General features: G+C 36.4%; 1 protein-coding gene across 11 annotated transcripts in view; it reads left to right on the top strand.

The window, feature by feature from the left end:
• FRYL (FRY like transcription coactivator) overlaps positions 1-23,592 on the top strand; it is a 272,003-nt gene that overhangs the window by 148,707 nt on the left and 99,704 nt on the right. For 9 of the 11 annotated variants that reach the window (XM_058722642.1, XM_058722640.1, XM_058722639.1 and 6 more), the window contains 13 exons: positions 837-916; positions 1,506-1,586; positions 3,364-3,532; positions 3,842-3,934; positions 8,102-8,200; positions 9,171-9,272; positions 12,230-12,274; positions 14,656-14,759; positions 14,956-15,064; positions 16,805-16,891; positions 19,547-19,718; positions 20,172-20,304; positions 22,985-23,092. In XM_058722642.1, coding sequence (XP_058578625.1) covers positions 837-916; positions 1,506-1,586; positions 3,364-3,532; positions 3,842-3,934; positions 8,102-8,200; positions 9,171-9,272; positions 12,230-12,274; positions 14,656-14,759; positions 14,956-15,064; positions 16,805-16,891; positions 19,547-19,718; positions 20,172-20,304; positions 22,985-23,092 — 1,382 coding nt within the window. The remainder of the gene's footprint in view (positions 1-836; positions 917-1,505; positions 1,587-3,363; positions 3,533-3,841; positions 3,935-8,101; positions 8,201-9,170; positions 9,273-12,229; positions 12,275-14,655; positions 14,760-14,955; positions 15,065-16,804; positions 16,892-19,546; positions 19,719-20,171; positions 20,305-22,984; positions 23,093-23,592) is intronic. The other 2 variants (XM_058722646.1, XM_058722647.1) reach the window with 1 other exon arrangement.

Consider the following 23,592-nt stretch of genomic DNA (forward strand, 5'->3'; position numbering starts at 1 on the left):
ACCTCCATACTGTTTTCCAGAGTGGCTGCACCAGCTTGCATTCCCAAAATGTCTAAGATGTTTATAACATCATATTGATTATTGAAAATCTAGAATGACATGGCAGGCGATAGGAAGCTCATTAAATACATCATATACTGAGTATTATGTGGCCATTGAAAAGAAAGGAGGAGCTCTAGCTACTGCCATGGAAAGAGGAGGCATCATTTTCTTAAGAAAAATCAGGTGTGTGGGTGTGGATAGGAAAAATCTGGAAGGGTATGTATCAAGCTATTAATAGTGATTGTATATGGGAGAAGGGACAGGGATTTTACTTTCTGGTTTTAAATATTTTCATTTGTTTTACATATTTGGAAGTAGCATATAGTTTTTAAAGAACTAAACAAAACAAAGATTTAAATTGTTGGAAAAGTTGGTGTCATTTTGGCTACTGTTTATGATAGAAAAATCAGACTATATATGGAATGTGTGGCTGGCTCAGCCAGAGGTTGCTTTCCCATAGGTGTTGCAGAGAGGTACATGTGAGTGTCTTAATTTCCTGACAATTACAGTAAATCAGCAATAACGACTACTTTTTCCCCTTTGTGGGCCTAGTTCAAGGATTTGTGATTATACAGCTAATATTCTTAAATTTAGAGGTTATTAAATTAGATGAGTAACTAAATTCTCTGAGAAAATAATAGAATCTTAGAAAAAGGGAAGATTGACAAATTAGTAATTGATCATACCATGGAAATGAAAACTGACTATTGATTTAATTAGTTGAAATGTGGAGAACACTCATAAGACTTATAATCTACTTAGCTCTTGCTGATTTTATGATTTTTTTATTCTAGATTCCTGTTCATCCTGTGCCTGATCCCTTAGTTCATGAAGTTCTAAACTTAGCTTTTAAGCACTTTAAACATAAGGAAGGGTAAGTAAAATACTAACTTGGGATTATTGCTTTTCTCCTAGTCCAGGGTTAGACTGTTTAAGTATAATTTGAACTCTCTCTGATCATTTGTTTTGTTTTTAGAGTTCAAAGCACTTATCTTCCTTTTTCTTTTTTCTTTCTTTCTTTCTTTCTTTCTTTCTTTCTTTCTTTCTTTCTTTCTTTCTTTCTTTCTTTCTTTTTCTTTCTTTCTTTCTTTTCCACACAAAATGCTTCTAGGAAAGTTTGTTTGTTTGTTTTAGTAGGCTTCATGCCCAATGAGGGGCTTGAATTCATGACCCTGAGATCAAGAGTTTCTTGTTTTACCAACTGAGCCAGTCAGGCACCCCCATTGGAAAGATTTTATTAAAATAATTCTTAAAACTGTTGATTGGATTTCTAAGAATTAGAAGGCTAAATTTCACGACAAAGTAAAACTCAGAGCTAGACGAAAATTTGTGTGGTTTTTATTATTCTATAGATGACTCTTCAGAAAAAAACTTTGTAACCCTCTGATGAGAAACTTTCAGATTTATGTAAAAGAGAGTTTATAGAAAAATTTAACAGCACATTTGTTCTCTTGTTGTTTCAGATATTCAGGAACCAACACTGGGAATGTGCATATTATTGCAGATTTATATGCAGAGGTGATAGGGGTTCTTGCCCAATCAAAGTAAGTATTTACATCACTGATTTCAGTTGTATTTTAGAATGCTTCATTGTAATTGACAATGACAGCATTAGATCTAATTGTTTTCATAGTTATTTTGCAGTCTCCTCCACTTTTTATTACTTAGCTGCTCTATTTCTTAGAGGATTTTAAAGTGATATCCGTACATTAAGTATACAACGTGTTTTCATTTCTTTGGGGTTTTCCATAAATGTCTGAATTGAGGAAGTCAGAAAAGTGCCAGGAATAGTCAGGACATTACCTTATTTATTTCTAACTATTCTATGAGAAGTGTTTTTTCACATCCTTTTTTGTTTGTTTGTTTTTTAAGAACTCAATAACAACTTTTAATACTTTCTAGTTGAATGGTTTTATTTCTGAGATGGCATCTCAGTGTTTTCCTCCTAATCATTTTATTTAACACTAAATAGAATTTCGGATAGGTAGAAGAGATTCCAAAAAAGAGAAGATACTAGATGATTCCATAAAGGTATTATTCATTAGGAGTTAACCCATTGAATTGTCTTGAACCATCATTATAGTAAAGAGTAGAAAAGTTTATCTGTAGTATCTTGTGGTTGATCATAAGACTATGGAAGAGTTTGAATTTCCTTTGTTGCCACTGGGAAATTTGTAAGGTAAAAAATTATCAATTTAGATTTTCTTAGATGTCATTTAAGAAGTGTTTGGTCCTGAAATCATCAGATAAAACCCTTTCTAAATTCTAAAAAGCCAAGTACAATTCTTGTTAATGTTTGGTTCCTGTGAGTGTAGTGGCTAATCATTATTATGAGAAATTTACTAGAAGAGAAAAACCCTTGGATTCTAGTGTTATTGTGATGGGAAGGTTTTTATCCATTGTATATTTTCTTTTTAAAATGCAAAAGAATATATTCGTGGGAAATGGCATTATATTCTCCAAGACTCAAATGGAAATGGCTAAGTAATATTTCCTATCATGTATCCATATTTCATTAATACGCAATTTTCTTTTTCCCCTCTGTAGTCAATAACGATTAGAAAATATGCTTCATTTCCCATTTTAACTTTTCAAAAACTGGTTTCCCCCAGTAACACTAACAGTAAAATCTTTAGCTGTTTCATAATAAATAAAGGGGGGAAATTAAGTATTTTTGATTATTAAACTGTAAGTATCTTTTTGCAATGTAAGCAGAGAAAAAACTTAGTAGACTTACCAGTTGTGGTCATTTGAATCCACGATGGTGCTTACATTTGAAAGCATTTTGATTCTTGAGCTTAGTCACATTGTGTGAGACCGTGTGCCCCACTCGTCTCCTTCAGTTTTTCTCCAGTATAAGGAGAAACTAATTTTAAGTGATAGTAGTCTAAAATTGATTGCTTCATGTCTTTGAACACGTTTATAGTCTCCAATCCGTTCTCCGTATAACTCAAATTACAGGTTTTATAAAAAGGAGTACAAACTGGAGACACTATCAGATTTATGGGGTAGATTATTTGATTTGATTTGACTATGATTATTAACGATTAAATGGTAATGGAGCTGTATTGACGATGTTGTAGGAATAAAGACATCTTATTATATCTTCTTAAGGAACTTCTAACTTTAAAATAAAGGAACAGCAGATTTCGAATAATATCAAATAACTTTATTTCCCTCTGTGCTTTTCTAGTAAGTTTGATGAGGGTAGAGAAAGGACATAATGTTTACGTAAAGTCTCTTTTGATTTCAACCTTGAGTATCATGTGGGACATTAGTGTTTTGAATTCCTATCCACTTATGTATTCGTGTATATTAAAGATTTCAGGCTGTGAGGAAGAAGTTTGTGACAGAATTGAAAGAACTGCGGCAAAAGGAACAAAGTCCCCATGTGGTACAAAGCATCATCAGCTTAATAATGGGAATGAAGTTTTTTCGAGTAAAAATGTATCCTGTAGAAGATTTTGAAGCATCATTTCAGTTCATGCAGGTGATATACCTTCTCCATTGCGGTGATTGGAATTAGCCTAACAGTGGTTATGCTTGCTTGCTCTTCGTGACTTACTAAAGGAAACATATATATATTACTAAAGGAATATATATATACGTATACACATATATTCATGGCATCGTTAGTAATTCTTTAGTTCCAGTGTTAAATTGCCAGTGGTGTGAATTTACTTTCTTTTTAAATTTGAGTGTGTTTTGACTTTAGCTTTTTGGTAAAATCGCAGTATTTACAAACTTCTCATGATGTTAAAACTTCTTAAACCTAATATATACCTCTTTGCCCCTCCAGGAATGTGCTCAGTATTTCTTAGAAGTAAAAGATAAAGATATAAAGCATGCACTTGCTGGTTTATTTGTGGAGATTCTTATCCCTGTAGCTGCTGTAAGTATATTTTAATTTCTATATTGTATGTTAAAAGTACCTTTTTACTGAAGAAGTTGCCACGTGAAATAGTCTTACTTTCCGGTAATTTCATAGACTGTTATGTGGGAAATTTGAATGTCATATGGATATGGGGAAAATGGTTATTAGCCAAATGTCAGTAGAGCATTGATTAGCCTTTTAATTAAAAGAACAGGCCCAGGTCCTTAAGATTCAGAGACTGCAAGGAGGGCAGAGTATTTGCAACCCAGCCTCTAGGTAACGGCTGCCTGAAGCAGCTCAGTGCAAAATACTTCATTTACTCGCGGCTTCTGCTTCTTACAATATGGTGGCCATTTTAACAGCCTGTACTGTAACATATATCTTGGAATTTACAGGACTGTCTCGATTTTAAGTGTTCTGTAGTTGCTATTGATATTCGTCCCATCTGTCAAAATATGTATTCCAAATTATTTAGAAAATATGATTATTATAAATATATTATTTATATAACAATTTCTAGGAAAGCAGATTTATAGAAGCCTTTCTTGACATAAAAGCAGTGTGTTATTTGAAAATAATTTTGCAGTTACTAGCAACAGCATGCTATAAATAGGATTAAGGGATTTTATAGTAGTTAGATGCTAGGTTTGTTTCCTGGGGGTTTTGTTTGTTTTCACCCAATTCAGTTGTTCTGTATGATACGTGATATGCAACTCACTTTCAGTATACTACATATTGCTGCATAAATGATATTCTTTTCATGTATATATATATTATATATCATCATTTCATTTTAAACTTGAAGTATAAGTTTGACATACAGTATGCATATTTAAAGTATATAATTTGACATGTGTATGCACATGGGAAACCATCACCATAATCAGGATAATGTACATATCTGTCACACCCTGGAAGTTTCCTTATTTTCCTTTTTAATCCACTCCCCCACCCCCCCACCCCCCACCACCACTCACCTCACCTTTGGGTAGTGCAACTATTCATCTTCTTTCTGTCACTCTACATTAGTTTTGGTTTTCCTAGAATTTTATATTAATGGAGTTTTATAGTACAAAGCCATTTTTTGGCTTCTTTTACTCTGCATAATTATTTTGAGTTCCAACTATGTTGTGGAACGTATCAGTAGGTTTTTCCTTTCTCATCGTTGCACAGTATTTCATTGCATAGACATACCACAGTATAGATAACACCACAGTTTGGTTGTGGTCATCTGTTTTGGATCCATTTGTTCCAGTTTTGGGCTGTTACATATAAAGCTGCTGTGAACATTTATGTCCAAGTCTATGTACGGGACATATGCTTTTATTTACTTTGGGTAAATATCTAGGGATGGAATTGGTGGACCAAATGGTAGCTATATGTTTGATTGTTAAAGAAATTGTCATACAATGTTCCAAAGTTGTTGCATCATTTTGTATTCCAAGGAGCTGGATGTGAGAGTTCTGGTTCCTCCACATCCTCACCAACACTTCTTTGGCCAGATATTTTAGTTTTAGCCATTCTGCTAGTTGTGTTGTGGTGTCTCACTGGGGTTTTAAAATTTACATTTCCCTAATGACCAATGATTTTGAGCGTCCTGTGTTTGCTGTCCGTATGTTTTCTTTGGCAAAATGTGTGTTGAAATCTTTTCTTATTTTTTAACATGGAGTTATTTGTATTCTGATTGAGTTTTAGAGATATATTTTTATGTATCTTAAAAATATATTTTGGGGACACCTGGGTGGCTCATTTGGTTGAGGGTCTGACTCTTGGTTTTTTGGCTCAGGTTACGATCTCCTGGTTTCGTGAGTTTGAGTCCCACAGCGGGCTCTGCACAGCTGGTGGCTCGGAGCCTGCTTAGGATTCTTTCTCTTGACCCCTCTGTCTGCCCCTCCCCCACTCACCCTATCTCTGTCTCTCTCAAATAAATAAATAAACTTAAAGAAAAAAAAAAGGTGGACAGGGAGGGGTACATGGTTGGCTCGATTGAGCGTCAGACTCTTGATATCGGCTCGGGTTATGATCTCACGTTTCATGTGTTGGAGCCCTGCATGGGGCCTCGCTCTGACAGCACAGAGATTCTCTGTGCTTGGGATTCTCTGTCTTCCTCTCTCTCTGCCTCTCCCCTGTGCTCACTCGCACGCTCTCTCTCAAAAATAAATAAATAAACATTTTAAAAAATAAAATAAAATGAAGTTTTAAAGTCTTAGAAAAAAAAAAAAGAAAAGGTAGACAGGGAACTGGAAGCAAAGTGAAAGTTTTAAAATATTAGTGACCGTGATTGGCATGATTTTTTTTTTTTTTTACCTGTCTTGAATATTTACTTACAGTTAAATGTTTGAGGATTTAAAAAAAAAAATTGATTCTTTTTTAATGGGTACAAACAAAAGTCATGAATAGAGCTCAGTAGGTAGTTTGAGTCAGATAGCCCCCCACCCCAGGTTTCAGCCAAGTCTGGGGTTTTTATTTTGTTATTATTATTTTTTTGATAAAATAAACCTATCATTTATCAAACCATCAGGTTTTAGTCTATTTTCATTAGTGCATGTATTTCAATTTCTTTTTCTAGAAGTGGTTTGGGTTGCTGCCTCTCTATCCCACGTTGTCATTTGTGCTTCCCCCTTGTCTGAAAATCTGTTTTTGCCAGATACCTAACTGGGATTAGGTTGTATTTTTAAGGTAATTAATCAAAAGGAGCAGGTTGTAGGAGGAAAGACCCTCGACGGTCCTTGCGGTCCATGAGTATTGTGTTACCCGATTCTTCTTTTATGCCATGTTTGGTTTGTAGTTTGTTTGCTAAGGCAGCCCTCATAAAGTGCCTCAAACTAGGTGGCTCAAATAACAAAAATCATTGTCTCACAGTTACGGTGAGAGCAAGGTGTTGGTGGGTTGATTCCTTCTGAGGGCTGTGAGGAAGCATCTGTTCTGTGCCTCTCACCTAGTTTCTGATATCTTTGGCATTCCTTGGCTTATAGAATCAGCACCTGAGCTCTGCCTTCATTTTTGCGTGGTGTTCTCTTTGTGTACGTCTTTGTCCAAATTGCCTGTTTTTTTTAAAGGATACCCATCATGTTGGAGTAAGGTCCCCTCACCCCAATATGACTTTATCCTAACTTAACCAATTACATCTGCAATGACCAAATGACACCTGCCTTTTCCAAATAAGGTCACATGGTGAGGTACGCTGGGTTAGGATTTCAGTATCTGAATTTGGGGTGTGGGGGAGGTGACATTTCAATCCATAACACCCACTGCTGCATATAGCACTCATTCTGTCTGGAACATTCTTGCCTCTTTAATAACCTCCCTCCCCACTTTGCCTGGTTGGACTCTACTTATTCATTCATCACATGTATTGAATGCTTTCTTTGTATCAGAGCCTCTTCTGTGCATAGGGAATGCAAGAGTGGTCAAGGTAGGAAAGACACCTTGCTCTTGTAGAGCTATTTCTGGTGCAGAAAACAGCTAGTAAACCAGTATGTAAAGTATCTAGTAGGTGGATGGTGATAAGTACTCTGGAGAGATGGACAGTGAGAGAGCGGGGCAGGATTGCTGAAGGGATAAGGGAGTTGAAACTTTGAATACTGTGATTAGCTGAGACCACCCCCTCGAAGGAGATGGAGATGACTGAGCAGAAGCTAAAGGAACGAGGGAAAAGGCGTGCCGTATCTGAGGGAAGACTTCTTGGGCACAAGGAACCACTGTGGACTCCCTAAAGCACACACATGCATGATCTGTTCTAGAAACAGCAAGAAAGCTAGCTGGTGCTGCTGGATCCCAGTGCAGGAAGGCAGAGCGTGGAGGACAAGGCCGGAGAGGTTACCTGGGATTTACTGCTCTGTATCACGGAAGGGATGCTGGATTCAGCTTTGGTGTTACTTTCTCGTGGAGTTTTTCTGTCGGGGCCCCTTGTGAACGTGCCCAGAGCACAGAGAATTTCCTCTTGCAGCATCTGTTGGTTGTATCACATACTCATTGCCTGTTCACTTCCTTGTGTTTTCTCAGAACAGGGACCACCTTTATCTCAGCGACTTGACAGTTGGTCATTTGGCAGTTTCTAGTACTTTAGTGAGATACTCGGTGAAGGAGTCACAAATTTCACACCTTAGAGAAAGTTCTCGTAATTTCTGTACAGTTTAATATTTGTGACCATTTTCTTTGTTTTTGTGTTATCTTGTTACCTAGGCTGTTAAAAATGAAGTGAATGTTCCCTGTTTGAAAAATTTTGTGGAGATGCTTTATCAGACTACTTTTGAACTGAGCTCCAGAAAGAAGCATTCATTGGTATTGAAAAACATTTCAAACCTTTACATATTTAATTAGGAGTTGTAGTAATTGATTGCTGAATTGAGGGGGGATTGAAAAGAATTGTAAGAATTGAAATTGTAAAATTTCCAAAACGCAACATAAGGGCAAATTTTATACGTTTTTCCTGCTCTTTTTAAAACATTCTGTTCTTAATTTTCCTGGCTCTACATTTGATAGGTTATTCAGACTTCATTCTAGGTATTTACCTATCTTGACAGGTGCTTTAAGTTATGCATTATACTATGTGGAAGCTTGCATGTACTGCTATTAAACCATAAATTTCTTTATTTTACATTATTATTGCACTCAGAAGTATTAGATTACTTAGGAACCATTGTCTATCTAATGACATCATTTCTATTCAGAGATTTAACCACCCACTCCATGTAACTTTGAAGGAGTTTGCTGTAAATTTTTATGCAGCTTGGAGAAAGTGTGGAGAATTAGACAGATACTTGACCACTTAAGATACGGATCTAATAATGAATAAACACTTACTGTGCCAGGCATTGAACTAATTACATTTGCATTGTTTTACTTTAAACCTCCCAGCCCCGTCTATCATTCTCCACTCCGTGTGTTAGCAAAGGGAGCCTTGGAGCCCTTAATTATATCCACCCTGAAGTCATGCGCCTGGCAAATAAAAAGCTGAAACTATGATGCCAGTCTGTGCTTGATCCCAGGGCTTGTGTTCCTAACCACTGTACTCGTTGAGGGAGTGGTGGCTCTAGGGAAAAATAAAAGCATGCTCCAACTCAGGGCAATGAGACAGATCGAGGAGTTGTTCTTACAGGAAACTTGCCCTTTATCATTTTTTGTGACGTTACTTTAGGAGACCGTACTTCTTAAGACAAATGGGAAAACTGCCTTTGTTTCTGAGGATATGATTTACAAATCTGTGCTTTCTCATGAAAAATGTTAATTCTCTTTTCCCTATCTCCTATAGGCTCTTTATCCACTAATTACCTGCCTTTTATGTGTCAGTCAGAAACAGTTTTTTTTAAATAACTGGCATATTTTCCTACAGAACTGTTTGTCACATTTAAAGGTAAGACATAATCACATTTCTGACCTGTAGATACTGACTGTAGTGTATTCATTTGTGCATATATATTGAACAGTATGTAATAAAACCCTCATTATTATTGGTGCATTAGAAGAGTAATACTTTACCACATTGCTTTTCTTAAATGTACTTTATTCTTTCTGTGGGGAATCACATACTGACATGAATCAACTTTTGATTGAAAATTTAGTCTGTCTTAATGCAAAATTGTACATTTTTAGCAGCTGTTTGTTTATATTATCTTAGATCTAACAATATTTGTGCTAAAAACATGCCTTTAGAGTTACAGAGTGTTAATCTTACAGAATCCTCCGGATATTATTTTGTGTTTCATTTTGAGAAAATTCAGTCATGTTGGCTCAAGTCTGAAAATGAAAAAAGCCTTGATAATGAAATGTCACGAAAAGCACATTTGATGAAAGTGTGCCAGCCAAACCTAAGAGTGTGATATTGGATCCACAGGGACACAGAATCTCCTGAAATGATTCTGACTTGAATCAAGGGATAGTTGTTACTAACACTATTTGGCACGCCCACGTCCGGTCTCTCTTTAGTGTTGTAAACAAGACTGTGAGATAGAAGGATCTTTATCTTCCCAGGATACTCTGCTAGCAGGATCTAACAGGATCCGCTTTTCTTCTGTGGATAGGAGCTCAGTTAATGTCTGACACGGGACATGGGAATATTCCTCACCTGCATGTCATGGAAATGCTTGATTTGAACACTGTTTTAATGCCTCGATGAGTACATTTGAATATTTGCTTACAAGTTCTAGAAGCATGACAGACATGGCCTCTTATTTCCTGTCATTCCTCTAAGTTAGGATAATATTGAAAACCTTATACTTTGAAGACAATGAAAGCGAGGCACAGATAGATTAAATGACTTTTCTCTGACTCTATAGCTCACTGTGGTATTTGAGAAATAGGACTGACTTTTCATTCCCACTTTGAGAATGATCCACTGGAAACATTATCCTATATATCTTTTCCGTGACTTTATACATCATTTTCAAAAGTGCCTTGATTACTTAAAAAGGTATACAGAAAATAAAAGTCTTTGAGAAACATTTTTGGCTCTTTTTCTCCTAGATACTCATTGATATTATTCATATTTGGATGAGACTTGATATACTCTCTTTCTTATGTATGAAAATTCCCAGGACCAAATCAAGCTTATTAAACTCTTTATGTCATGCAACCAGAAAATAAGCTTTATTTAATTAATTACATTATACTGTTTTCTGTCCTCATTTTGATGATTCATACCGATACAGGTACTAAAAGGGGGAATTGATAATTTTCTGGGTAGTATGATTTTCCACACTTTCAATAAAATATTTTCCGACTCGCATTTAAGTGTTTTCTGAAAGGTTGCTTTGTTTCATGACAATCCATACTTTTCTGTTGCTTGTTGGAATTGTTGTATATATATATGTTTCCACCTAACATATTTGCAATTCTTTCGCAGCACCTTAACTTTTATTTTTTGTCTTAAGGCTTTCATTTGAAATGCTGTTTTCTTTGAACCCTTACCTCCTGTTAAATATTTCTGGCATATTGTCCATTTTAATTAATGGCAATGTTGCTCTGCCAGGCTAAAGGAGATAAGAGCCACCTTAGCATGAATATTTGGAATATAGTTGTCTTGGCCATTAACCCTTAACTTACATTAAGGCTCTATTCAGCAGAAATTTTACGAATTGGCTCCTGTTTATTAAGTTTTAGATACTGTGGCTACACTGCAGAGTTGAGGTAAGGCATGGAGTATTCAGTAAAAAACCTTACGCTAGTTATCTGTTGCAACAGATATAATTGATTTGCTATATATATATATATATATATATATATATATACATATATATATACATATATATATACATACACACATGCAGGAAGAACTGGTTCAAGGTAAAGGCCTAAACTGATTCTGTTTTGAGATGCAAGAAACCTCATGATTTCAAAAAAATCCGTAACAAGTTTTCACTTACTAGACCTATTACTTCTTAAAGCTGATTCTTATTAATACTTCTATATACTAGATGCTTAAATACAATCTCTCATTTAATTCTTACTGTAAGTGAGGCTGAAAGAAGATAAATAAGTAACCCACGGTCAGGGGGCCAAAAAGTGATAGAGATAGGTTTGCATCTAGATCTCTTCAGCTCCATAACGTTTGCCCTTTGAGATCCACCCGCTATCTGTTAATGGACTATAAGGAGTTTTGCTGTACTAGATATTTTCAGACAATATCTGGCTGTCATTCTGGGATATTAAAAAAGGCATTATTCTCCAGAGTCATAAGAATAAATACAGTCTTTAATATTGTACACTTTTTAAAAAGTTACCATATCAGTATTTGAAGGTGGTGACCACGGAACATGGGCTTTCGCCCCATCGGCCCATAAATAGCATGAGAAAACATCCATTTGAATTCACAGAAGATGTCACATCTGTCATTTTTGTCCTGAAACAGAATTTGGTAGTTTTCCTACTTCCCTATCTTTTTATCAGTCGAGGTTATTATGTGAACAGTGATTGTAAGGTTTCTGAAGAATAATTAGAGGGGGTGCGGGGGGGAAATAATAAGAGTAGTGGAGTTCAGATAAAAATAATCTGAAGGTTGTTTTCTATAGCGCATGCTCATTTTCTTCTAAAAATTTAAACTTGCTAGAACTCGAGTGCAGTGCTTTGAGAGGAAAATTTAGGTACTTAATAATTTAAATATTTTCTCTTAGTTTAAGGATTATATGGATGTATCCCAAGTTATAGGATTTTTTTTTTTTTCCTTTAGTGTTTCTGGCCACTGTCTTGGAAATTTCAAATTTCTTCTAAATAGAGGCCTTGGTGAAGAGCTGTCTTGTTTTGTGCTTATTTTCATCTAACATGCATGTGCTGTGTCTCATGTTTATGTTTGCTGTCTCACATTGCTTTATTTAGATGCCATCTAACAACAGTATCAGAAAACAAATAGAAACACTCCAGGTGAGTTGTGTTGTTACAAAGTAAAATATTGCTTTATCTCCTTTAAGTGTGGCTTTTTTTTTTTTTCTGTACCCATTGTTGCATTGCATGTCTAATGTATTTATTCCAGCCCGCTTCTCCTCTTGTAAAAGAAGACTAGCACACAGCAGGGACACTGTACATGTTTAATATTAATGTCATCCCAAGAAGATGAATTTACGAGCTACAAGTGATCATGCATGTTGATTCTTAACCAAAATCCTCCATTTTAAAATATCCTGTTTAATTTGTTGTTTAAATAACGTTACATTAGTGACACTGTTATAGACGAAATTAAAAAAAAAACATTTTCCGATGCAATTAAGGAGACAGCTTAGATTTTAAGTATGATTTTTGATGCGTGACTTTTTAAAACTTGTCTCCTATTGGTTTGGATTTTAAGCAAAATATTTTGGGTTTGGTTCATGGTAGAAAAAAGGGAAAGATACATTAAAATGATTGCAGCCAAAGAACATACTGGACATATCAAATGTTTATTGGATTTTAATGTATGTAACAATCTGTTTATTCGTATTGTACCAAAATGGTAACTGGGGAATTATCTACTCTTTGGTTAAGGCTCAGATCATTTTAGGATGTTTTTATTATTCAGACATGTTTGACAGCATTTCAGTGGCTGAATACACAATAATTGATGTATCGTTTTTCATCTTAGTTTTGGCTTTGTTCAGTGTAGAATAAGTCTGCTTTGTAAACATAGTAGTCCGTCTTGGAAAGTTTGAGAATCAAGTTTTTTTCATTCTAGATATCTCAGCCCTTCACGTAAAATAATCCAAAATACTTTATTAACCATTTATATGAAGACATTTTTATGTGGAATTGGACTTAAATATTTTTAATATATAACATGTATTAATTTGTATCAGTTGCATTTTGAAAATATAATTTAATGTGAAAATACTATTTGGAATGTACGCCAAACTAATTGAACATTTTTTGATACCTGATATCTTGCATTTAAATGACAGAAAAAAAGTTACGTGATAGAAAAGAAAGTACTATAAAAAGCTTGGTTGTTACGAGTAACCTGCAGACATTACTTACTACCTTATATGTTACCTTAGTTACATTAGTAATTAATAACTACTTGGGGAGTGTATTTGAAATTTGGAATCATTATGATTTGGCAATAGAAGTAGGGACTGATGTTGAGACACTGACCAGCAGAATAATTGGTATTCCATTCTTAATTATATCAATTATTCACATAGATGTGCAAAATTCTATTTTCTGATCGCTCTGTTTCGTTTACTTGTCATTTGTTATCTTTTTGTATTGCTTTTAATCATACATAGTTGCCCATTTTTCTATTTCTCAAGAAAAAGTAAAATAGAATGGCTAAATTACTTAGAATTTTAAAACTCTGTTTTGTTTGTTGCTGTATATAAAATAATTACTCAACAAAAAGAAATCCCCCAAACTAAATTAAATGAGTGCTGATTTATGACAGTCAGTGCGTCCTACAGCCAATCAACATACACAAAGAATTTCTCCTAATAAAGTTGACCATGGGCTACATTTTCAAAATTCAGCATTAAATCTCATTACATGACCAGTCATCTGAGAACTTTACTTTTTATAATAAGTGGCATGAAGAAAAAGTTTGCTGATCCAGTTGTGATTGAAATGAAATAATTTTCTTATTCTAAATGATAATAATTTAAGTAATGTCTAAGTAAAATTTAAAGGTATAACAACTAACATTTATGGAGCATTTAACATGTGCCGGCAGTGTTCCGAGTGTTTTTCACACAAAAACTTCCTTAATGTGTGAGGTAGGTACCATTTTATCTCCATTTTTAAAGGTGAGGAAATTGTGGTACCAAGCGGTATAAAAGTGCCCCCAAAGATGAGGTGTGGCCAGTCATTCCTGACTTCAGAGTCCTTGCTCTTCTGTAGTCCCTCTTGTAAGGATAATCACTCAGCAATAGTTTGCATTATTTCATAAATGCAAGTACCCATAATAACCTTTGGTGGCCTAAGTTTTAACTAAGTTTGGACTGCAGTGAATTGCTCCAAAGATAAGGAATCCTTCTATGATGATGTCACTATTGTGTGAACTGTTTATTGCCAAGTAGGTTGATGTGTGTATAAGATAGGAGTTCTTTCAAGTATGAATATCCTTCTGATATTTTTACTAAAGGAATGGCTCGGAATTACCTCTCAGCTTTCTGTACTTACTATGTACCGAACATATATTTACATATTTAAACCTGCTTTAGATTGAATACAGAGAGGAGTGGGATAAGGGCTTTTAGTTGTTGGCAGAGACTGTATTTAATCTTAAATGATTGCAAGTAGTTTAATAAGTTGATTTTTTATTCTCTCTTGTTTTTGAACAGAATAAAGATCCTAAAATGTCTCGAGTTGCACTGGAATCTTTGTATAGATTGTTGTGGGTTTATGTAATTAGAATAAAATGTGAAAGCAACACTGTAACTCAGAGGTGAGTGCCTTTGCATTAAAATGGATTTTATAAAGATCTTCGTAAAAAAATCACACTGATGACATTATAGTTAACATTTTATAAAGACCTTGAGAAGGAGAATGCATTTTCTTGACCTCTTATGAAGAATAGGAAGAATGTTTGTTGTTGATGTCATTATTTCTTTATGACTCAGTCTTTTTTTTTTTTTCCGTAGTCGTCTTATGAGCATAGTGTCAGCACTTTTTCCGAAAGGTTCACGTAGTGTGGTTCCTCGTGATACACCTCTCAATATATTTGTGAAGATTATCCAGTTCATTGCTCAGGTAAGTGCTTTACCCCACAATAACTGAAGTAATTTGGAGTTTTACAATTTGTTACACATCGAAAAGCGTGATAACAGAACTCAAGGGGACCCACAGGTGGAGCACTTAATTTAGGAAGGGTCAAGGAAGTATTGCTCAGTCCTACTGTTGCTCCATTGACTAATTACTTCCTGAGTATCTCCAAAGGTTTTTGGCAAACTGTTTTCTCATGCATCCATCTAGTTTCTTAGGTACAGATACTAGAATCCACAGTAGCTAGTTGAACCCAAAGGGAGCTTTGAAGGAATATAGATGGTTCACAGAATCGAATCACTGGTAGGACTACGGATGACTAAGAGGAAATTGCAGAATTGGGCTGTCGAGGTAGCTGTGGCCTCTGCCATAGACAAAAAGCTGCCAAATTAGGAAGTCATCACAGTTCTTTCAGAATCCTGCTGCTGCCACGGTCCCCACTAGTAGAGGATTCCTTCCTTCCTGTCCTCCTCCTCTTCCTCCTATACGTCAGTTCCCAAAGACTCACATGAGTGTACCAGTTGGTAGGGTCTAAATCACATCCTGAAGCCCACTGCTCTGAGGCATTCTGAGAAATACAATTTTAGCTTGCTAGTCTCTGCTAGTAAAGGAAGGTTTATTAGAAGGGGATTAAACAGGTGCTGAGCAGTCAGATCCAGGGTTTTGGTCACATTCCCTTTGGGGACATCAGCCCTGGAAGAAGCATAGGTAAGGTTACTTCATCAGCCAAGGAAAATGCTTTGATTCCAGAATATTCATTGTGGTCTCTTTGAACTAAAACTGTGACAATTTAGATGATCTTTAATGTTATTTTTAACAGTAAAGAAATAAGGAGTATTTAAACAAAATGAATACATTTCTATTTACGGCAGCCCAGAACTAATGATAATTGGATGGATATAAATGTGTCGGTAAGGTGAACGAAAGCAAACTGTGCTTTAGATCTAGTGTTTAGTGGGGTGCCTGGGTGGCTCAGTCGGCTGATCATGTGACTCTTGATTTCAGCTCAGGTCATGATCTCACAGTTTGTGAGTTCGAGCCCCATGTTGGGGGCTGAGCTGACAGCGTGCTTGGGATTCTCTCCCTCCATCTCTCTCTCTGTCCTTCCTTCTCTCTCTCTCTCTCTCTCTCTCTCTCTCTCTCTCTCTCAAAATCTCAAAATAAATAAATAAACATTAAAAAAGAAAAAGATCTAGTATTTACAAAACTTTTGCCATTGGCTCACATCTCTTTCCTTTCTCTTGCCCCCGGATCTTGTCCGCCCCCTTGGATTAATCACCTTATACCAACACTCCATGAAAACTATGTAACTCCTCTCAGACATCAGCTAATCTTACTGATCTTCTTCTTTCTTGGAGATTTCCTTCCTGGAGACCTATTCTTACCGTCCCTGTGTGAACTCACCGCTCGCTAGGCCTGCCGCATGCCTGTTGTTTCAGGACTCCCTTTTGCCATCATTCTGGGAATTTCTTCACTTAGATTGTTGAATATGATTTTGGTAAATGAATGTTTAAAATGTTTATCCTGTTTGTTGGGGCATTAAATCATTTGATAAATAATACATTTATAGTCATTTTTAAAAAATCTTAATTCATACGTATTTTTCTTTTGTCCACCTAGATCTTATGGATACAAACCTGGTGCCATTATATGTATGATTCTTAACATGATACCCAACATATAGTAGTAGAAAGTTATAACGATGTCTTGATTGCTATTTTTTTCTAGGAACGTTTGGATTTTGCAATGAAAGAAATAATATTTGATCTTCTCAGTGTTGGAAAATCTACTAAAACTTTCACCATTAATCCAGAGGTAAAAAAATTATTATCCTATCTCATAATCTTTTTATTTAAACTTTTTTTTAGAGCAGTTTCTGGAATCAGAACTCTCAAGCTCAAATCTCTAGTTAGAAGCTTTACTTACAATGACTAGTGTGATGATCTAGGACCAATTATTTTACCTTTCTGATAGCCAACTCAATTTTAGTAGTAGTTTCAAGTAGGGTGAAAAATTATCAAGGGAGGATGTTTTCCAGATGAGTCAGCTTAGCTGACTTCTAAGGTTGTGACATGAGCTCAGGTTTCATTTATTAATATCAGTATCAGATTTTTAAAAATAAATATCATTTACTTTACATTTATTGAGCACCAAAAATGTGTCAGGCACTGTTGTGGGTGTTAGAGACAAAATGGGCAAAAATCCTTTTCCCCAGAGGGAGATTGATAAAAATAAAAAGGCAAAAGAATTAAATATTAAATATTTCCTACTTCTGTGGCCCTGTTATTCACTTAGTAAACCCTAACTCACTCGTTAGACATTACATTTTTAGATTGTTCAAAAGAGTTTGCAAGTAACATTGGAGAATATAAAAAGGTTATCTCTTATTTCTTTAAAACTCCTGTGCTGGTCCTTCTCATAATCAAATCCTAAAACATACATTTATGTAGTTAACAAAGAAGTTGGAAAGTTGTTGAAGCTTTTCGTTTGTAGGATTTTTAAGATACATGAATAATTATTTCTAGGTATATACAGTGAGCAGAAATGAGAAATGAGTGTTTTTATAGATGATATACTGAATGTGGTTTCCAGCGTCAAAATCATGTAATGAGATTTTCTTGAACATCCATTTTCAAAAACATCTTCTCCCATTGAATAAATGTATTTCTGAATATAATTTTTTTCCTCACTGAAGCTCTTAGGCTAGGAATAAAAGAGTGTGAGTTCTGTGTTTTGTTGTTCTTTTCCATGGGCTTACTCTGTTAGTATTATCGTCAGTCTCCATTTTCTCTTCAGAATCTTTTTAAGCTTGCGAGAGCTAGTTTAGTTAAAGCCAGAAAAAAAATTATCCATTAATCCATTTAATCAAACACAAGCAAATTGCAGCACACCAAAAGAATGAGTACGTGCGGGTCCTTCTGTGAAACCCAGTACATGATGGAGCTTTCCCACTTCTTCAAGATGTTCTCTGTGACTATGTGACATAACCATGTGATGTTTAGACTGAGGGAGGGCACCAGTACTATGTTGTATATAAAGATGAGGAAAGCTTAAAGTCTTAATCTTATTTAGATTAAAAAAAAAAAAAACATAAATAAAAGTTTTATTGTCTTCCTGTATTCCAGCAAGCTATCTTGCACATCCATGGGGATGCACACACCTACCTTAGAGACCACTGGCATAGGTCAGAAAAAATGGCAGCTTGGGCGGAGACAGTGGTGGTGCAGATGGAGAGGAGTGCCAACTGAGAAAAGAAACATTGAGAAGGGACCTTGTTTGAGGGGAAAGTACATTTGGCTTGAATGAGTCAAACCTGAGACATCTTTTTGACATCCAGGTAGAGATGTCAAGTGGGTCTCAGGGTCCGAGTTCAGAGAAATGAGGCTTAAAATTGACAGGTGATGTGGTGTGGGTGCTAACTGAAGCCATGTTAGATACATGAAGTTGCTTTGGGAGAGAAAACATGAGGAGAGGAGACGGTAGCCGAAGACCTCGTCTTGAAGCAATCTAACATTGGCCCTGCGGCTAAAGGAGGCCAAACCTGAAGTGCCAGCAGAGATGACTCAGCCAGCCATGGCACAGATGAATCAGAGGAAGGAAGTGTTTCAGGAAGAGAAGGAATAGTTGACAGTCCTGTGCTGCTGAAAAGTCAAACAGGCTGCAGGCAAACCCACCACTCTTTTGAGCAGAATGGTCACTGATAAGTGAGAGTTGCCTCAGGAAAACATTATGGGGGGGGGGGGGGAGGGGACTTGCTTCATTAAGATGAGCATAGCTAACAGCAGTTAACACAATGTCCCTGGTGGAAAGGAAATGTTGAGGACACAAGCAAGAGAAGGGGTCATTGGTGGTGTGCCATTCCCATTCCCGGGAAAGCAAGAGCAAATGGAATTCTAACAACCAGGAAGCCCAGTGCCTCCTAAGACTGTCATAAGATCAGAGGAGAGGGAGAAGAGGTGTTAGTTACCATAGTGAGAGACTGAGGACAGTTGATGGTTTTTTCTTTCTATGAAGTAGATCTGTCATCCGCCTAGAGAGGGGAGGGGATGGTAGGAGGGTAGGACTGCTGAGGAAGGAAGGAAGGAAGGAAGGAAGGAAGGAAGGAAGGAAGGAAGGAAGGAAGGAAGGAAGGAAGGAAGGAAAGGAAGGAAGGAAGGAAGGAAGGAAGGAAGGAAGGAAGGAAGGAAGGAAGGAAGGAAGGAAGGAAGGAAGGAAGGGGTTTGAAATAAGCTTTATAGAGAATAGGAGAGCCAGTTGACCTCAAGTGAAGGGATGGCATTTGGGAATTTGATAGTAAAACAAATTGTGATGCCTCAACTAGTTAAACAATGTTGGGCAGAAAGGTTGGTTGTCCTCCCGGGCCTTCTTGCCCCCCCCCCCCCCCACCGTTAATTGATGAGGTGTTTTTAACAAGAAAAAAGGATATTTTCTGACCTTCTGATTTCATTCTGAAACTTTCTTTTCCTGAAGAGAATGAACATAGGCCTGAGAGTCTTCCTTGTAATAGCAGACAGTTTGCAGCAGAAGGACGGAGAGCCACCGATGCCAACAACAGGGGTCATCCTTCCCTCAGGAAACACTCTCCGTGTAAAGAAAATTTTTCTCAATAAAACTTTGACGGACGAGGAAGCAAAAGTCATAGGTTGGTGTTAACTCAGCCAGACAATTTGCTTTGTGATGCAATTTAATATTCCTTTGGAAACATTTATGATCAAATCTAAAATGAATATATTTGTCTAGTGTGGTTATTCCAGTAGAGAGTGATAGAAAAATGAATACAGGTTTGATAATACCTCTGAGTTTTCATATGAAGAGTCTTCCAGTTTGGTCTTTATTTTCTTACATGATACTGTTCACTGCCTTTTGTACTTCCTTCAAAGTAATTTTAGTTCCGTGCTTAAGTTTTATATATTCTGTCCAGTACACTAACCGTGATCGTTCGGGAGAAGAGTGTAGCACAGTTGAAATTCCTTTCCTTGGTGACACCAATAAGCTGATGCCATTTAAAGATAGGCTTTTATTTTTTATGGGAAGTAAGTATGACTGTTCTTTATCTAATTTCTGACATTTTGTAACCGTGATGTTTTTTCTCTAGGAATGTCAGTGTACTATCCTCAAGTGAGAAAAGCATTAGATAGCATTCTTAGACATTTGGACAAAGAAGTTGGGAGACCAATGTGTATGACTAGCGTGCAGATGTCCAATAAGGAGCCTGAAGATATGATTACGTACGTAGGAAGCTCTTTCCCTTCGTTGCCATTTCAGTTTTCATAAAAAGGCACACGTGATTGATTCTTGCTTGCTCCCTTACTCTCTCCTTTGCAGCTGTCCCATATTGCTCCCTGCTGTGGGTGTTGATATAGCAAATCCTTCCGCCTGCTCAGTTGTATTCTTCAAAGTGCTATCGAACTAGCATAAGTAGCAGAAGTCATCCTGGATCTGTTTAGCTGTCAGTGACAAGGCCCTATACTCATTCCATGACCGATAGATAAGTCCGAGTTACCCTTAATATGTGTGGATGTAGTTGTCTTATTAAGTCAAACACCTACTCTTATTTCCAGAACCCCAATAAACAAAAAAGAAAACGTGAAAATCTCCTGGTAACAGAAGGTACAGAGGGGAATAACGGAAGTAGTGTTTTCAAGACAGTGCCTCAGGCCCCTGGGTCACCAGGCTTGTCACTGCTTGCCGTCCGGCATCCTTTTTCCTTGATGTTAGGGACTTTCTCCTCGGGAGGATGTATTGATTATATGGCAGTAACTTGTTTTATTTGCTAGTCAGTATCCACATATCCTGTAATAAGGCCGGACATTCTTTTTTTCGATATTAATGTCCGCATCACAGGTTTTAGAACACCAAACTGGATATTTGATCTCTCAGTTTAACTAATATACAGTTATTGTATACTAGCGTCTACTAATGTCTCCGAGAACTTCTCCAGTGTTGACATTTTTTTTTTCCCCTCTGCATCACTTCCTCTGGAAAATCGACGTCACAACCACTTCCTTACTGTGTGAATGAGTCTGCCCTCCCTGGGCTCCTCTGGCTGTGTGCATGGAGTCTGCTAACATTCCCTGCCGGCTCTTTCCTCTGTACCTCCTGTAAAGTTTCATTCGAATTTCACTCACAGGAGTATCACTTTTCCTTTCTCTGCTGCGCTTTAGTCTTTATTGGCCAGTTTCTTCCCTTGATTATCCATGTTTGCAAAGTATCACCTGAGTTTTATCGCTGGAGACCAGGAGGCAACATAGTTACACTTTGCTGTCTGTGTGAACAAGTAACAAATGTGCAATGACCAATCACAACAGACTTGGGAAAAGTGACATGATTGGGGTGCCTGGCTGGCTCAGGTGGAAGAGCGTACGATTCTTGGTCTCGGGGTCTTCAGTTCGAGGCCCATGCTGGGTGTAGAGATTACTTTAATAAATAAAACTTAAAAAAAAAAAGTGACACAATTAGGGATTATGATGCACATCTGTTTATTTACATAGCGATTTGCAGGGAAACTGGTATTATGTAATCAACTCGTTGGAACTGAAATTCATGCATATTGGAACCATCTGAAGAGAACACTGACTATATAAAATCTCTAAGAGTAGGTAGCAAGTCTTTTGCCACTATAACGAATACTGACCCCAGTACGTTAAACGTCCAAATTCTTTTCTACATGAGAATTTTTTAGCCCATCTTAAGAACAATTTGGATAAAATAAACTAAGATCCTCATCTTGAAATATAGACCAAAATAAAAACAAAAACCAGGGTGTTAAGAGGTTAGATATTTAAAGTAAAAGTTAAAAAATCATTGAATAACTAGAAGAAAATATAGTAGAAATAAATTGTATCAAGCCTCTGGAGGAGCCAAGATTTTCAAAATTGACATTAATTCTGTAAACATTTAAATATGTATATTTGTGTGTGTGTGTGTGTGTGTGTGTGTGTATTCTGAAAATAAAATGAAAAGAACAGACAATACCAACAATAGAATATGAGAATGTCTTTTTTAAGACCCTCATTAATGTATAATAATAAATGAAAAAAATTATTTTTGTTGGGGCACCTGGGTGGCTCGGTTGGTTAAATGTCTGACTCGATTTCGGCTCAGATCATGATCTCCTGGTTGTGAAGCAGAGCCCCACCCTGGGCTCCACACTGAGTGCAGAACCTGCCAAGATTCTCTCTCCCTCTTCCTCTGCCCCTTCCCTGCTTGCTCTCTCTCTCTCTCTCTCAAAAAATTTTTTTTAATAATTTTATAGGTTCCTAAAATAACCAATACTTGGTTATTTAATAATCTCATTGTTACTTATTATGATTTAGTAATTAAATAGTCTTTATTCGGGCGCCTGGGCGGCTCAGTTGGTTGAGCATCTGACTTCGGCTCGGGTCATGATCTCGTGTCTGTGGGTTCAAGCCCTGTGTCGGGCTCTGTGCTGACAGCTCAGAGCCTGGAGCCTGCTTCAGATTCTGTGTCTCCCTGTCTCTCTGCCCCTCCCCTGCTCATGCTCTGTCTCTCTCTCTCTCTGTCAAAAATAAATAAAACATTAAGAAAATTTTAAATATTCTTTATTCAAGGTTAGATATTAATTTAATTTAATTTAAAATAATTGTATTCCACATAATTTACTTAAATACAATTTATTATCTAAACATAATCATTTCTGTAGTTTTCTAATTATTGAAAATCTTTTTGCTTGCTAGCTATATTTTCTTTCCTGTTATCTCTTTATTCTTTTGTCTATTTATAAACTGATAATTATTTGCTGGGTTTGTATGAATTCTTTTTTATAGTAAATACATTAAACTTTTTTAGGGGGAGGGGACTCCTACTTTCTGTAATTATTTTTCCAAGTTTGCTTTCATTGCCTAACATATGTAATAAGCGTATTAAATCCTGTTGTATATTTTTCAGAGGGGAAAGAAAACCCAAAATTGATTTGTTTAGGACTTGTGTTGCTGCTATTCCAAGGCTGATTCCTGATGGTATGAGCAGAACTGACCTCATTGAATTGTTAGCAAGGTAACTGAGAATCACTCTTTGCTATGTTAATTTTTACCTCTTTCAATCCCTTTAAACTTCAAATACACTCCTGTTACTGTTGTCACTAACAGAGTAATAAGGACACGTTCAGTACTTTACTTGATCCACTTTCTAAACTTGCATTGTGTCTTTTGTGTTTTGTGAACACATTCTCCCCACTCATTTTTAACTTATAAAGTTCTTTTGGATTCCTCTCTACAAATCCTACTTTTCGATTTCCTATCTTTCCTTCTAGTGTGTTTCTTAGGATTTCGATAACATGTTATTCCTGAATAGATGTGTGGTGATGCCCATTAGGCAGTTAACTGCCGTGTTAACTCTTGAAGCCATTTCTATAGCTCATTTTCACTTTTTTTTCCTATTGTGGAGCCCGTAGGGTTCAAGTTTTTGCTTCTGTTTCCTCTGTTGGGTTTGTCATAGCTTTATAGAGTAAGAAATAACATGATAACCAAATGTAAATACTTGCTTCCAAAGCTAAT

Source organism: Neofelis nebulosa, chromosome 3 (genome assembly GCF_028018385.1).
Source record: "Neofelis nebulosa isolate mNeoNeb1 chromosome 3, mNeoNeb1.pri, whole genome shotgun sequence".
Lineage (NCBI taxonomy): Eukaryota > Metazoa > Chordata > Mammalia > Carnivora > Felidae > Neofelis > Neofelis nebulosa.